General features: G+C 22.9%; 2 protein-coding genes across 2 annotated transcripts in view; one reads left to right on the top strand and one right to left on the bottom strand.

Annotated features, from left to right (window-relative positions):
- Positions 1-13,947, top strand: part of LOC127283674 (uncharacterized) — a 339,220-nt gene that overhangs the window by 243,491 nt on the left and 81,782 nt on the right. The window lies entirely within an intron of this gene.
- LOC127283650 (trifunctional enzyme subunit alpha, mitochondrial) lies at positions 3,374-13,706 on the bottom strand. Its single transcript, XM_051308656.1, has 10 exons — positions 13,265-13,706; positions 12,759-12,865; positions 12,376-12,648; positions 9,080-9,330; positions 8,622-9,005; positions 7,718-7,888; positions 7,288-7,510; positions 6,671-6,880; positions 5,801-6,199; positions 3,374-3,611 (listed from the first exon to the last, which is right to left on the bottom strand). Exons 1-10 carry the CDS (start codon positions 13,335-13,337, stop codon positions 3,408-3,410), a joined length of 2,295 nt encoding a protein of 764 aa, XP_051164613.1. The 5' UTR covers positions 13,338-13,706; the 3' UTR covers positions 3,374-3,407.

Here is a 13,947-nt window from a genome sequence, read left to right as displayed (position 1 = left end):
AAAAAATTTATGATCTTTTTCAAGTTTCTTAACTCTTTTAGGACCAGTGTTGCTTTCAAAACAAATCGGATTTATTTTGCCAACTCATGAATAAGATCCTAAATTTTTAAAACTTGCAATTAAAAAATTAGACCAATTTTTTTCATTTGGTTTAATAATTTTCCAATTCCAAACTTTGGTTTTTTGACAGAAAACCATAATTATTTTCGTTGAAAAACTTTTTTAAAAATCAAAAATCGTGATTTTTTGAGAAAAAATTTTTAAATTTTTCAAAACGCTTTTTAGGAAAACTATAATTAATAATTTTTTTTGTGCTAAAACAAGAATTTAGTGTTGGAAAAAATATTTAGATTTAATTATCAAAAACTTGTTCATATTGCCTGAAAATAATACAAAAGGATTAATCCTCCGAAGTTAAAACCATTTAGGCAAATTAAAACATTTTTGTAATAATTTAAAAATGATAAAAAAAAATTTTAGTACATTTCAAAAAATGTAATTAAAAAAAACTTCGAAAGCTAAACTATTATATTTTAATTAAAGTCGTTGCAGTCTAAATTTTAAAAAATTGATACTTTCGGAACTGATTTTGTATAAGTAATATTTTTAGGGAACGAAATTTCTTTTAATATACGAGTTTTAAGTAAAGGAGGTACAGAAAACTGTTTTTTTTTTTGCAATTAGAAAATATATAAAAAAAAAACAAAGAATAATACTTAAAAGTGTAAAAATAATTATTTATTTTTTTGTTTAGAATTAATTAATTTTTTTTTTAATTGCCTTTGAAATTCAATATTTCCGTTAAGGAAAAATAACAAATTTGGTACTTTCTTTTTTCTTATTTATTTTCTAATTGCGGAAAATTGAGAGTTTTCTTTACTTCCTCCAATTTAAACTCATATTTTAAGGAAAATAATAAAAGTTGTAACGTCATTCTTTTTATTTCGATTTTTACCCTAAAAACAGAATTTTTATAATAATTTTATGTTTATGTTAATTAATATTTTTTACGAGATCTACTAAAGAATAATTATCGAAGTCATTTTCAAAAAAAATTATTCTCATGACAATATGTTTCGACTTCGTTTCAAAATTTTTTGAAGTTTAACAAAACTTGTAGAAAAAATTTTAAAAAAATTTTTTTTTATACCTAGTTGTAGAAAAATTTTTTTTGAAGATTTTATAAAGGTTAAAAGTAGAAAAATCTACAATTTTTTTTTCAAGTTGTAGAAAAAATCTATTTGAAAAAATCAAAAAAAGTTGAAAAAAATTTTTAAGAAAATAAAAAAATTGGCAAAAAAAAAAGTTTTTTTCATTTTAGGAAAATATCAATTTTTTAAAAATTAAGTTGCAACGACTTTATTCGAAATATAAAATGGTAAGACCCAAAAATGTATCTAATAATTTCGAATTCAGATTTTAGAATTTAGATTTAGATAAAAATATTTTAAATACTTTTGATAAATAATATATGTAGAAATTTAATTATTAAATTTCTAAAGTATAAAATTTTTGAAAACGTGATGAATACATTTAAAGCATCCATTGACCGCTTATGATAATTTAATTGCATTTTCTTCACCTTAAGACATCTTTGTAATACATGCGCGCGACATAATGAGAATAAAACAGGTTTATCATTTTTCAATCCTTTTTTTTTTTTGTTTTTAATTTTTATTAGTGAACTTGTTATCCACGTAATTGTTAAGAAGAATTGCATCAACTTTCCAACAATAATCAAGGTCATGTAGGTAAGATTATTGCGAAATTCAATTCATTATTGCAAAGTGTCAACGTAATTTATTATTAATTTATAAAATATAATAGTGCATCATTCTATGTCATAATTTCTCAAGCTAACGGTTCTTGTATAAGTTTGTTTTTATAAATGAAAAAATTATACATAAATTAATATAGTGCAAAATATAATTAATGTAATATTAGAATTAGAATAAATTTCTTTTGTCGATATCGCTTAATTTTTTTTAATTATTTAATAATAAACAGGACAAATTATTGTTATACTTTGTTGATTAAAAGAAGGGAATTTAACAGATATTGATTCGACTTATAATTGAAATTTTTAATTATTGTTAATGCGATATCAAAACTTTTTGATTCACGAATCATTAAAATTTTAACCTCGGTTAATGAAACCGGCAGTTATACAGACAGATATAAAAATATATCAATCAAAAATGTAAAAAAATTTGAATCTCATGACCTTTTACTTTAGTCTTGAAAATTAATTATTTCTTTTTATTTTAAGAATGAATGAATTAGCAATATTTGCAACAAAGTATCAAAATTACGTGATCTCGTAAAACTGGTATACTTTTAATCAACTTACAATGTAGATTTAAATTTTTTTTTTAAATTCTTTGCCAAGTTGTATATTTTATAATAGAAAAACGAGATTTTGCATTGGGCAACCACATGAATGTTGATTTTCACATAAATTGAAAATGTACTAACTAATTTTTACAATAAATCAGAAAATTGAAATAATTATTAAAACATTATTTTTAATAATCAAAATAAAATGATAATTAAAATTAAAAAATAAAAATTCTTTTTCAAAAGTTACCTGGAAGTATATAATTTTTCAAATCATGTGGAAGTACGTAGAACTTGTTAATGAAAAAGAAAAAAAAAAAAAACGTTTATCAGACATTCATTATGAATTTCAATTCTTGTATCTTTTTTTGATCATTGCATAAATGATTGTCGTCTGCGAATGTCTCATCACGTTTTCCAGTTGACCTCCATAACCTTGTTTACATTTTTATCCACTTTTAGAACCTCATGAAATTTCATCATGTATTAACTAATATTTCAAAATTAAAAAAAATTTCTGTAATTTCTATAAATTAAATAATTTTAAATATTTTCAAATCAAAGTTAAAAAAAAATAATATTCATATAAATGAAAATCTGATTAATTTCATTTAAAAATAAAAAAAATTGATAATTTCTAAACAAACATTCCTCGAATTATTTCTAATAGTAATAAATTTATTATAATTTATTTAATAAACATTTCGGTAATAAAAATATACTTACAATAGCGATCTATACTATATTACATTAACAATAGTCCAAAAATAGTTCTGTTCCACAATCCGATCTATAAAAAATCTTTCAAAAATGCATCAACAAATATAGTTGATATAGTCACACCTTCTATAAAAGTCAAAATAAAGGTGTTTTTCTTCTATTTCTGAATTAAAGTAGCGTATACGATCACAAAGTTCTCGATACAACTTTTGTATAGAAAATCTCTTTGAAAAATAGCACGATAATCTGAAGGCCACGTTAATATAAGTTTTTTTTTTTTTTTTTTAAATTCACTTGAATAGTTAGTTTCTATTGATTTTATTTTTTTTTTGGAAGAAAGTCTTTTCTCTTTATTGAGAATGGAACTTTTTCGTGGAGTCAGAAGCCATATCATAGAGCAATTGACATGGTTTAAAGCTTTCGCCATAAGAATTTTGGAATTCTTCCATTCTTTTAACTAGTCTACCTGCTCCGTAATAGTCAACCCATCGGAAAGGTCCACCTGTAAATGGAGGGAAACCAAGTCCAAATACAGCACCAACGTCTCCTTCGAGCTGTGAAAATATAAAAATTTACTAAATACCTTATATCTAATTATTTATTGACAAATAAATAATACCAAATACATTTGCAGGCTTCGAAGCGTAGTAAGAGACTAAGAAAAATATGAAAAAGTATCATTTAAAAATAAAAAGTATCTCCAAAATTGAAAAAAAAAGTATCATAAAAGTGTCATCTTTAGAAAGAAGTAAAATTAGTTTTTTTTTTAAGTTTGACGTTAAAGTGTAAATATTTTCTTGTCTAAAAAAGAAAAAATCTGAGGAATAAAATTAACATAATTTTTCTTTTGATTATTTAAAAAAAAAAACTTTCTATTGTTGAATTTCGATTAACTTTTTGTTTTTGGCACAACGGTAGAAGCGTACGATTATTCCATAAAAATTATTTTTCACATAAATTTTTATTATTTTACAAAATAGCATTTAACACAGAATTTTTTTTAAACAAATTTTTACTCAACGGAATTTTCAAAGTACTGACTTTTTATTTGACAGAATTTTTATTTTACAAAATTTCTCTTTATCCAACTGTTTCTTAAAAACAATTCTAATTTAATCTATTTTTAATTTATTAGAATTCTCATTCAGTAGAATTTTTTAGCCTTTAGGTAATTCGAATTTTTAAATCCTAGAACTTGGAATCGGAAGCTTTTATAAAATATTTAGTATTTTAAAACAACAATTTTAAATAAAAATCTCAAAAAAATTCAATTCTTTCTAAAAATCTTAACTCGAACTCTTCCAAAATTCAATTTCATTTCTAAAATTTGTATCTAAAATTCTTTGCTAAATTAATAATTTCAATAAATTTCATCCAATTATTTAAAAAATTTAATTAAATAAAACATTTTTTATTTAAAAATTCTGTAAAATTCAATTACTGTTTGAAACTTTGTTAATAATTTTTAGCAATTCTAATTTACTAAAATTTTAATTCAAAATCTCTTAAAATTCGATTATTATTAAAAATTTTGATTCAAATTTTTTGGTGAAATAATTATTTCTAATAACTTTAATCAAGATTTTGGCATTTCAATTATTAAAAACATTTTTCTATTAAAAATACTCTAAAATTCAATTATTGTCTGAATTTCGGTTAAATCAGAATTATTAAAAAAAAAAAAAAAACAGTTGGGTAAAGAGAAATTTTGTAAAATAAAAATTCTGTCAAAAAAAATTTTGTCAAATTAAAAATTCTATTGAATAAAAGATCGTTTAAAAAGAAATTATGTTAAATGCTGTTTTGAAAAATGAAAATTTGTGTAAAAAATAATTATATAAAGCAGTTGTTCACGCGGTCAATAATAAATCATCAACTTGGCGAGCTTTTAGAAATCAAAAAAATGCGCTAAAATTTAAAAATCTTGAATTCTGTCATTTTTAAAATTATTTTTTGAAAAAAGTAGCATTTAGTGTCTTCTGACCAAAATTAGTAGTAAAAAAGTAGCCTTGTTGAAAAAAAGTATAAAAAAAGTACAAAAAATATGTCACTTCGAAGCCTACCTAACTTGTGGCTACCCTGAAATTAGATTGTACATGGATAGAAATTTCTATACCACTTAATAATTGAAACAAAAATCGATTAACATTTTTTAAAAATATATTAAAATTTGATTCGATTGAATTTGAGATTGATTAAAATTCAAATAAACGAATATTCACATCGATTAAAAATTTGGATAAATTGAAATTTGATTAAACTAAAATTTGTATGTAAATTGAATTTCTAATGAATTGAAATTTCGATAAATATAATGAAATTTATAATCGATTGACATTATCACCGAGAACTAATTTTAATTTGAATTATTTAATTTTTTTAATTAATCAATTGCAATTTTGATAAATTTAACTCTAAATCCATTCAATTTCAAGTTGATTAAAATTAGAGTAAATTTAAATTCAAATTCTTTAAAATTATGGTAAATATAATGTTAAATAAATTAAAAAATTTTTAAAGTAAGAAAAAAATTAAGAAAATATGCGAAAGATAAGACAAATTAACGAAATAGATACAATAGATGAGACAAATTTAAAAAATTAAAATCCTGTAAAAATAGTAAACATTAAATAAAAAAAATGAAATTAAAAAAACGAAAAAATTAAATTACTATAAATAAAAATCAAACTAAAAAAAGGTAAAAAAAATTTTAAAGAGTTAAAAAATTGTAAATTGACTTTACCGGATTGGCCAAAATGTTTTCTTCTAAACAAAGTACAGCTTCATTGACAAATCTGCTGACCAGCCTCATTTGACGATCTTCATCGGAAGTGCTTCCTTTTGGATCGAGTTTATAGTTTTTCAAAATATCGAGTGCACCAAGATTGACATCTCTATTTTTTGAGTTTGCTTCGTACACGAAGAAACCCTTACCAGATTTACGTCCAAGGAAACCTTTTTTCACCATATCTTCAAGAATTCTCACATCACCGCCTGCGGATCTTGGGCCTAATGCTTTTCCAAGATCAACTCCAATATGAGCACCAACATCAATACCCACTTCGTCAGTGAGTGTTGCTAATCCTACTGGGAAGCCGAATTTTTTTGTGAGTTTATCTAATAAAACGGGATCGACACCTTCCTGAAAAATATCATTTTCTTCCATCAATATTATTATAAATATATTTTAACTAAAATTATTATTAAAATTTAATTTTTTTTCTTAAAATCTATTTCATTGGGAAATTTAGTGAAAATTTCAATACAGTCAACCTCGAATTTTTAGATATAACAAAAAAAATTTCATTTTGTTGTTATTATATGACTATATTTATTATCAAATCTCTAATTTTAACAATAACAACAAAATTTTATTTATTTTATTTTTTATTGTGACTTTATATATTTATTGTTATTATTCTAATGTTTTGTTTGTTTTGTTTTAATGGCCTCTTGTAATTATTATTCTAATATTAAATAAGGCAAATAAAACGAAAACATTCGGAAAACATTTGTCCGAATGTTTTCGTTTTATTTGCCTTATTTAATAAAAAATCTCGGACGTTAAAGATTAATTTCTCAATTATTCTAATAAAATATTGAATTCTCTAACCTGAAGCAGTCTGATTCCTTCAGTTGACATGGCAGAGAGAATTCTGGTTGTATAAAAACCAGGACCATCTCCAACGGTGATGACAACTTTTCCTTGCTTCAATCCAACATCAACGGCAGTTTTAATCGTTTCGGTTGATGTGCCTTTGTGTGTAATAATTTCTAGTAATTGCATTTTGTCTACAGGTGAAAAATAATGCATGCCGATTACCTACAATAATTAATATTATTAATTTAATTTGTTAATTTAATTATTTTTCATCTTTTTCTAAACTATTGTTAATTATATTTAAAAGCTCAATTATTCGCTATTTAAAATAATTTTTTTTTTTTCTTAATCAGGGTTGCCACAGGTCAGGGAAATCATGGATTTTTATTAAAAACACTAAAAAAATATCAAAAAACTTAATTTGTTAAAAAAAATTCCAACTTTTGAAAAAAAAAATAGAGAAATTTAATAAAAAAATTTCCATGATTTAAATAAAAAAAAAGTGTTTTTTCAGGGAAGAAGGCAAATTTTTTTCTTCTGAAAATCAGAGAAAAATAAATTAAATTTTTGTAACAACCCTGTCAATCGTTATTAGAGAAATCTTTTATACTATAAAAATAATATTAAACCTTATCAGGTCGGCTGCTTCCAGCTGCGACCTTCGTAATTGGAATCGCAGATGTATTTGTAGCTACAACACAATAGTCCGGTGTGTTAGCTTCAATTTCCTTAATTACTTTATGTTTAATGTTAATATCTTCGAAGACAGCTTCAATAACTATTTCAGCCTTTTGAAAATGATCGTAATTTAATGTAGTATCCAATTTTGCGAGGAATCTATCTTTTTCGAGACTATAATCAAAATTTGTTACTATTAAGAGAATTCTCCATTATATTTAATTAAAATTAATAAAAATTGAAATTAAAAATTAGAACAAAAATTCATTTAAAAAATTTTTAAAAATTAATATCTTAAAGAAACAAATTATTAACTACAATATTCAAGTGTTCAGTAATAAAATGTTTTTAAAAAATTTTTAAGTTCAAAATTCAAAATACCTGGACAGGCGTTTTCGTTTTACAGCTGTTTCCAAACCTTTTTGTATTTGACCAATACCTCTATTTAAACCAGCTTGATTTGTGTCTTTCAAAATGACATCATATCCTTTATCAATACTGACTTGAACGATTCCTGCTCCCATTAATCCGGCACCAACTACAGCCACAGTTCTGTAAGAAAATAATTTCAATAAAGTGAATTCAAAAATTTTTAATTTTCAACTATTTTGAAGAAAAAATAGTTTATGAATATGATAAATGAATTTAAAAATATTCGGGTTTTTAATAAATTTCGGACAATACTGATAGTAGGACACTTTTATGTTTTTTGGCTAATAAATAATAAAAATAATAACTCATTATCATAATTACCGTTATAATTTATTAATAAGATTTTCATAATAACAAACATTTTATTTTATTTTTCCCTGATTTTCAGTCAAAATTTAAATTTCTTCCCTGATCCTAATGAAAATATTTCAAGAGGTTTTCAATTATAAAAAAATTAAGACAATAATTTTTAGAAGCTTCAAAAAGAAAGAGAACATGTTTAAAAGTTATAAACAATTTTTATTTTTTAAACAAATTGTTTAAAAAGTAATATTTAAAAAAAAAAATTTTTTATCTAAAAGTTTAAGGTCTTCTGCGTAAAAAAACATTCTTTACATTTTTCTCTATTTTTAGTAGGGAAAAAGTTATAAGTAATGCAAAATAATATTGCTCAAATTTGTTATTGTAAATATCCTCAAAAAAAAAAATTTCAAATTCAAAATTTGTACACTTATTTTGCACCACTATCACTACAATTTACCAAATTTTGAGAAAAAATCCGAAACATGACCCCGTCTTTTCATATAAAATACCTCATATATTTCAGTTTTATAATTATAAAAAAAAAACTTACTTGACAGCACTTTTGGGTGTTCCAAATCTATTCTTCTTACAGGCAGTCTGACCGAAAAAAAGACTAACGAGTCCTCTACTCTCTTTAGTAACTGCCAAATGACCAAAAGCTTTTGCCTCAGCCTCATAACCAACAATTGGACCCTTATCCAAACCAGTGCGAATAACTTCCAAAATTTTCAATGGAGCCGGATACAAACCACCAGTAAGTTTCATGACTTGTGCTTTGGCTTTTTTGAAAACTTGATCTTTAACAAATTCAAATGACAAGGCGTAATTCATAACTTTTTCACCCAATGACTTTGGACCACGATTCACTTTCAAATTTCCACTAGCAATATCTTTTGCCACCTTAATGGCAGTTTCTTCCAAATATCTTCTTGTGCTAAAAGAAAATATAGTCGTTTAAAAATTATGAAAATCTAGTAGTTAAATGTAAAAATAAGTGAAATTATTTACTTTTCTTCAGGTGGAGCTAGTCCAGGTCCCAATTCATCTACAAGAAGATCGACAACACCAAATTTTTTAGCTCTATCTGCTTTAAGCGTTTTTCCAGTTAGTGTCATGTCCAATGCATTTGGCAGAGAAACTAATTTAGGAAGTCTCTGTGTTCCACCTCCTCCAGGTAAAATCCCTAACATTACTTCTGGTAATCCTAAACTTGTTTTTTTATCTTTCACTGCAACTCGATAGTGACACGCTAACGCGAGCTGAAAAAAAAACATTGTGTATTCGAATATTATTATCAATAAATTATTGATAATTAAATTATTATTTAATTATTTATTATCGTTATTAATAACGTTTTCCCTGACTTTTGCAGGTTTTTCAGGGAAAAAAACGATATTTTTCCATGTTATTTATAAAAACTTTTTTTCTTAAAACAGGGAAGAAAAAAAAACAATTTTTATTTTGTCTCTAAATTTTAATAACACGATGTTATTTTTTCAATTTTAGCATTTGGGTCCTAAAAACGTAAAAGTTAGTAAAAAAAAAAAGGAAATTTTAATTTTTTTACCATTTTAGAGTAGTTTTGAAAAAAGTTAAGATTTTTTTAAAGTGGAACTACTTTTCCAATTTTGACTATTTTTCATAGCAAATTTTTTTACAAAATTTCATAATCTTTTTTTTTAGAATCTCTCGTATATAGATTTTCAAAAATTATAATTTTAAAAAAAGAAAGTAAAAAATAAATTGAATTTTCATTAATCTTTTCTCTTAAATATTGAACTACTTTTACAAATGTAACTATTTTTTATCGACAATTTTTTTTTATTTTTTAATGATTCTTTAGAATCTCTCGTACGGATTTTCAAAAATTTGTATTTTTTTAAAAAATACAAATTCTAAAATGGAAAATTAAAAAAAATTTTTTTTTTTTTTTTGACGACCTTGTATGTTTTTAAGATCCAAATGATGCATTGATTTGTTTTTTTCTACGACAGGCCATTTTGTTAAAACTTTAAATTCTTATTTAGATATTTTAGATTAAGTATTTTTTTTGTGATACATTTTTGTAGTTGCCCTTTTAAGGTCGTATTGGACTGCGGGCTTAATTGTAAAATAAATAAATAAAAAAAATGGAATATCTAGTCTAGCATTTAAATTATAGGAATCGATTCAAAAAAGTGCAAAAATTCATAAATTTCTCTAAATTCAATAAAAGTTATTAAATAATTTTTTTAAAATTATTTTTCTCTAGAGTACTAAATAAACAGTTTGCAAAAAAATATGTTATACTTGCATTTACAATTAAAATAATAGTTCGTTCTGTAATTGCCCTAAATTCGAGGCAATTATATAACATCATTTAAGTTTAAATAGCTCCGTCAAAAAATTTTTTTTGCTTAATGAAACTTGGAGGAAATCTTCAAAAAAATGTTGACAATATTTATTTGAATAGTTCAAAAATCTTTTTTCAACAATTTAGATTTTTGATGAAGAAAAAAATGAAAAAAATCACGTTTTTTGTTCTATAATTTTTAATAAAATAATAAAAATATTATAATACTAATAATATGTAAATTTTTTATATATTTACATTAGTGGGACAAATTTTTAAAAAGAAATTATAACAACAATTCAATTTTAGAGTTTTTATTAGAAATTTTTTTAAATAATTGAATTTTTAAAGAAATATTAAAATTATTAAAAATAATTTAAAACTTTTGAAGAATGAAAGTTGAAATTCTTAGAAATAATTAAATTTCAAAAGATTTTGTTAAATTTCAGACGATAATTAAATTTCATATAATTGAAAATAATTTATCAAATAATTTTAGATAACATTTTTTAAAGCCTAATTGAATTTTCAAAGATTTACCATTCAGATTTTTGAAATTAATTGAACTTAAAAGTGATTTTTAATTGAAATTTTTAGTGATTTCTGTTGATAAAGAATTTATAGAAATTACAGACAAAAATTGAATTTCAAAAGTTATTAATTTAAAAATGTTTTCAAATAATTGATTTTTTAAAAAATATTTTTAAAATCATTAAATTTTGGAAGAGTTACTGTTGACATTTTTAGAAATAATAAATAATTAAATTTTAGAAGGTTTTAAATTGAAATTTTTGAAAATAATTGAATTCAAGTGATTTTGAATTGAAATTTTTTGATGATTTCTGTTTCTGAAGAATTTATTAAAAATTAGAGACAAAAATTGAACTTTAAAATTTTCTTATTGAAAAATGCTTTCAGATAATTGAATTTTCGAAGAATATTATAAAAATAATTGAATTTCGGAAGAGTTAAAATTGAAATTATTAAATTTCAAAAAATTTTAGATGAAAAATTTTAAAAATAATTAAATTTTAAAAGGTTTTAAATTGAAATTTTCAGTTATTTTATTTGATTTATTTTAATTGTAAACAATTGTTGAATTTTATAAAATTTTTAATTGAAAAATAATTTTAGATAATTGAATTTGTCAAGAATTTCATTAAAATTATTAAAAATAATGAATGTAGAGAAAAAATTTTAATTAAAAATTTGTTATGTAAATAATTGAAATAAAGAAGATCTACATTGTATTCTAAAAAAGACATATTTTGTTTAAAAATTTTGTAAAAGGATTTTAAAAAATGTCGAAAAAAGTCAGAAAAAATCGTATAATCTGAGACCTGGTTTTGTTGGAACTTTATAAATTCTGACTGTCTCCAGGATGATTTTTTTAAAATTAAAGATGAAATAATAAGGAATATTGTAAAAAAAAAATTTTAAATAAGTGGAAATTAAAAAAACTAAATGAAAATGTTGTCCATACTTTTTTATGCCTACGAAATCTATTTTTAATTTCCTTTTTCTAATTTTATGAAAATACCTAATTTTTTGAAATAATACGCTTTTGATTCATCAAAATCGATTAAAAATTAATCGAGATATAAAAAAATGAAAAAAAATACAAAGTCAAAATTCTACGAAGCTGAAGTACGCAACGTTTATGATAAACAATTTTTAAAGAAATAATTTTATAATTTTTTGCCTAAAAAATATTTCTTGTAGTTTTCATTAATCAACAAATTATAAAAAAAATATTTTTTAGGTAAAAAATTATAGAATTTTTCATTTTAAAAAATTATTTCTTTAAAAATCGTTTATCATAAACGTTGCGTACTTCAGCTCCGTAAATTCTCATATTAAACTATAATTTCACCAAGTTTCATTAAAATCGAAGAACTACTTGCAAATTGTGATATTCTAAACCTTAACAATAATAATTTAATAACAATTAAATATTTTAAAAAATATATACCTCTAGACCGCCACCTAAACAAGAGCCTTGAATTGCTGCAACCACTGGTTTCTTACTATTAGCAATATCATCAAGAACTCGGTGACAATCTTTCGAAATTTTATAACCATCATCTTCAGTTTTAAATTTATTAATCATAGAAATATCAGCACCTGCAATAAAACATCCAGGTTTTCCACTAATAAGTACCACAGAACTTACTGAGGAATTATTTTCAATTGTCCTTAAAACTTCCACAAATTCATCCATCACTGCACGGTTCAAGGAATTAACCTGTAAAAAAAAATAAAATTTAATTAGAAAAGAATACAAAAAAAAAAAAATCAATAATATAAAATTACTTTACATAAAGAATTGTTTCTTTAAAATTAAAATTTTCATACCTTAACCTGAGGGGAATCTAATGTAACAACTGCTACATTGTCGACAATTTTTGTTTTAAAATGTTTTTCTCCAGCTGTAGCCAGCGATCTAATTGGTTGCTGTTGAGCTAAAAAAAACAAATAAAAATTGACAAAAAAATATATAAATAATCCACAAAATAATAACTTTAAAAATTTTCAATTTTCTACTTTATGCTTTCATACTTTTCTTTTATAGTTTTATATTTTTTATTCTCACTTGTTTTTGTTTCATTGTTGCCGACTAGAAATTTCGATATACAACAATGATGGTGCGATTTTTTTTTTTTTTTTTTTTAATATAAAAATTGGAAATCAAAATTCATGACAAACAAAATAATCGTATAAATAAATCAGGATTTCTTAATTGCAATTGGGAATCTACATGTATAAAACCTAGGTGCAAAGGTTACTTTGACCAAATGAAAATGGGGAGTGAAATTTTCAAGAAGGATTCACAAATATTTACAAAAAAAAATAATAATTACCTGATCGAGTAATGAAATGAACGTTGGTTCGCGAAAATCGCGAAAGTGCACCAAATATTCTACAGCTAGCCATTATTTTTATTAATTTTATTCTATTATAATTCTATATAACCTCGCCAGCAGAATCTTATATGCAACCATATGCAACACACATTCAACAATACACACAGATAGAAAACTTTCGTCACTAATACATAACAACTATAATGATCAATTGCGCATGTGCGATTTAACTAATGTGATTGAAACTTGAAATTCTGAATTTTTGATTCAATCACATGTTTCTTTAAAAATTAAGCTCCAATCATATAAACTTATTTATTCCATAAACATTTTTAAAGAACTTAAAAAAAAAAATGAAAAAAAACTCAATTTACACGAATACGATTGGCTGATTAGTCTTATGCACATAACCGGCCGGTGAAACATAACCTAACTTTTAATGGACTTTGACCTCTTTTCATTTATCTGTGCTAATTTCTTAAAAATTTTATTAATAGTTTTTATTAGTGTTAATCGTTCGCATTGATACTTCGTTACATAACTTTTAATTTGAGTCCATTAAAAAATATCTTAAGATCCTATAATCTATAATATACTCCTATATTCCTCTTTGCTATAACTAATTAATCAATTAAAATTTCGCGAATAGTTTTGAAAAAATTAAATAAATTTTTGAAAAA

The sequence above is a fragment of the Leptopilina boulardi genome, unplaced genomic scaffold, assembly GCF_019393585.1.
Source record: "Leptopilina boulardi isolate dan_hultmark-lab unplaced genomic scaffold, ZJU_Lbou_2.1 LbouV2_310, whole genome shotgun sequence".
Lineage (NCBI taxonomy): Eukaryota > Metazoa > Arthropoda > Insecta > Hymenoptera > Figitidae > Leptopilina > Leptopilina boulardi.
This window is presented reverse-complemented; position numbering and strand designations above follow the sequence as displayed.

Bases quoted from the DNA above. Each gene is read 5' to 3' on its own strand.
- LOC127283650 (XM_051308656.1), bottom strand. From the start codon at position 13,337: ATGGCTAGCTGTAGAATATTTGGTGCACTTTCGCGATTTTCGCGAACC. The intron at 12,866-13,264 runs GTAATTATTATT...TGTTTTTTTTAG, and splicing joins TCATTTCATTACTCGATCAG to CTCAACAGCAACCAATTAGA. The intron at 7,511-7,717 runs GTATTTTGAATT...TTTTGATTATAG, and splicing joins AAACGAAAACGCCTGTCCAG to TCTCGAAAAAGATAGATTCC.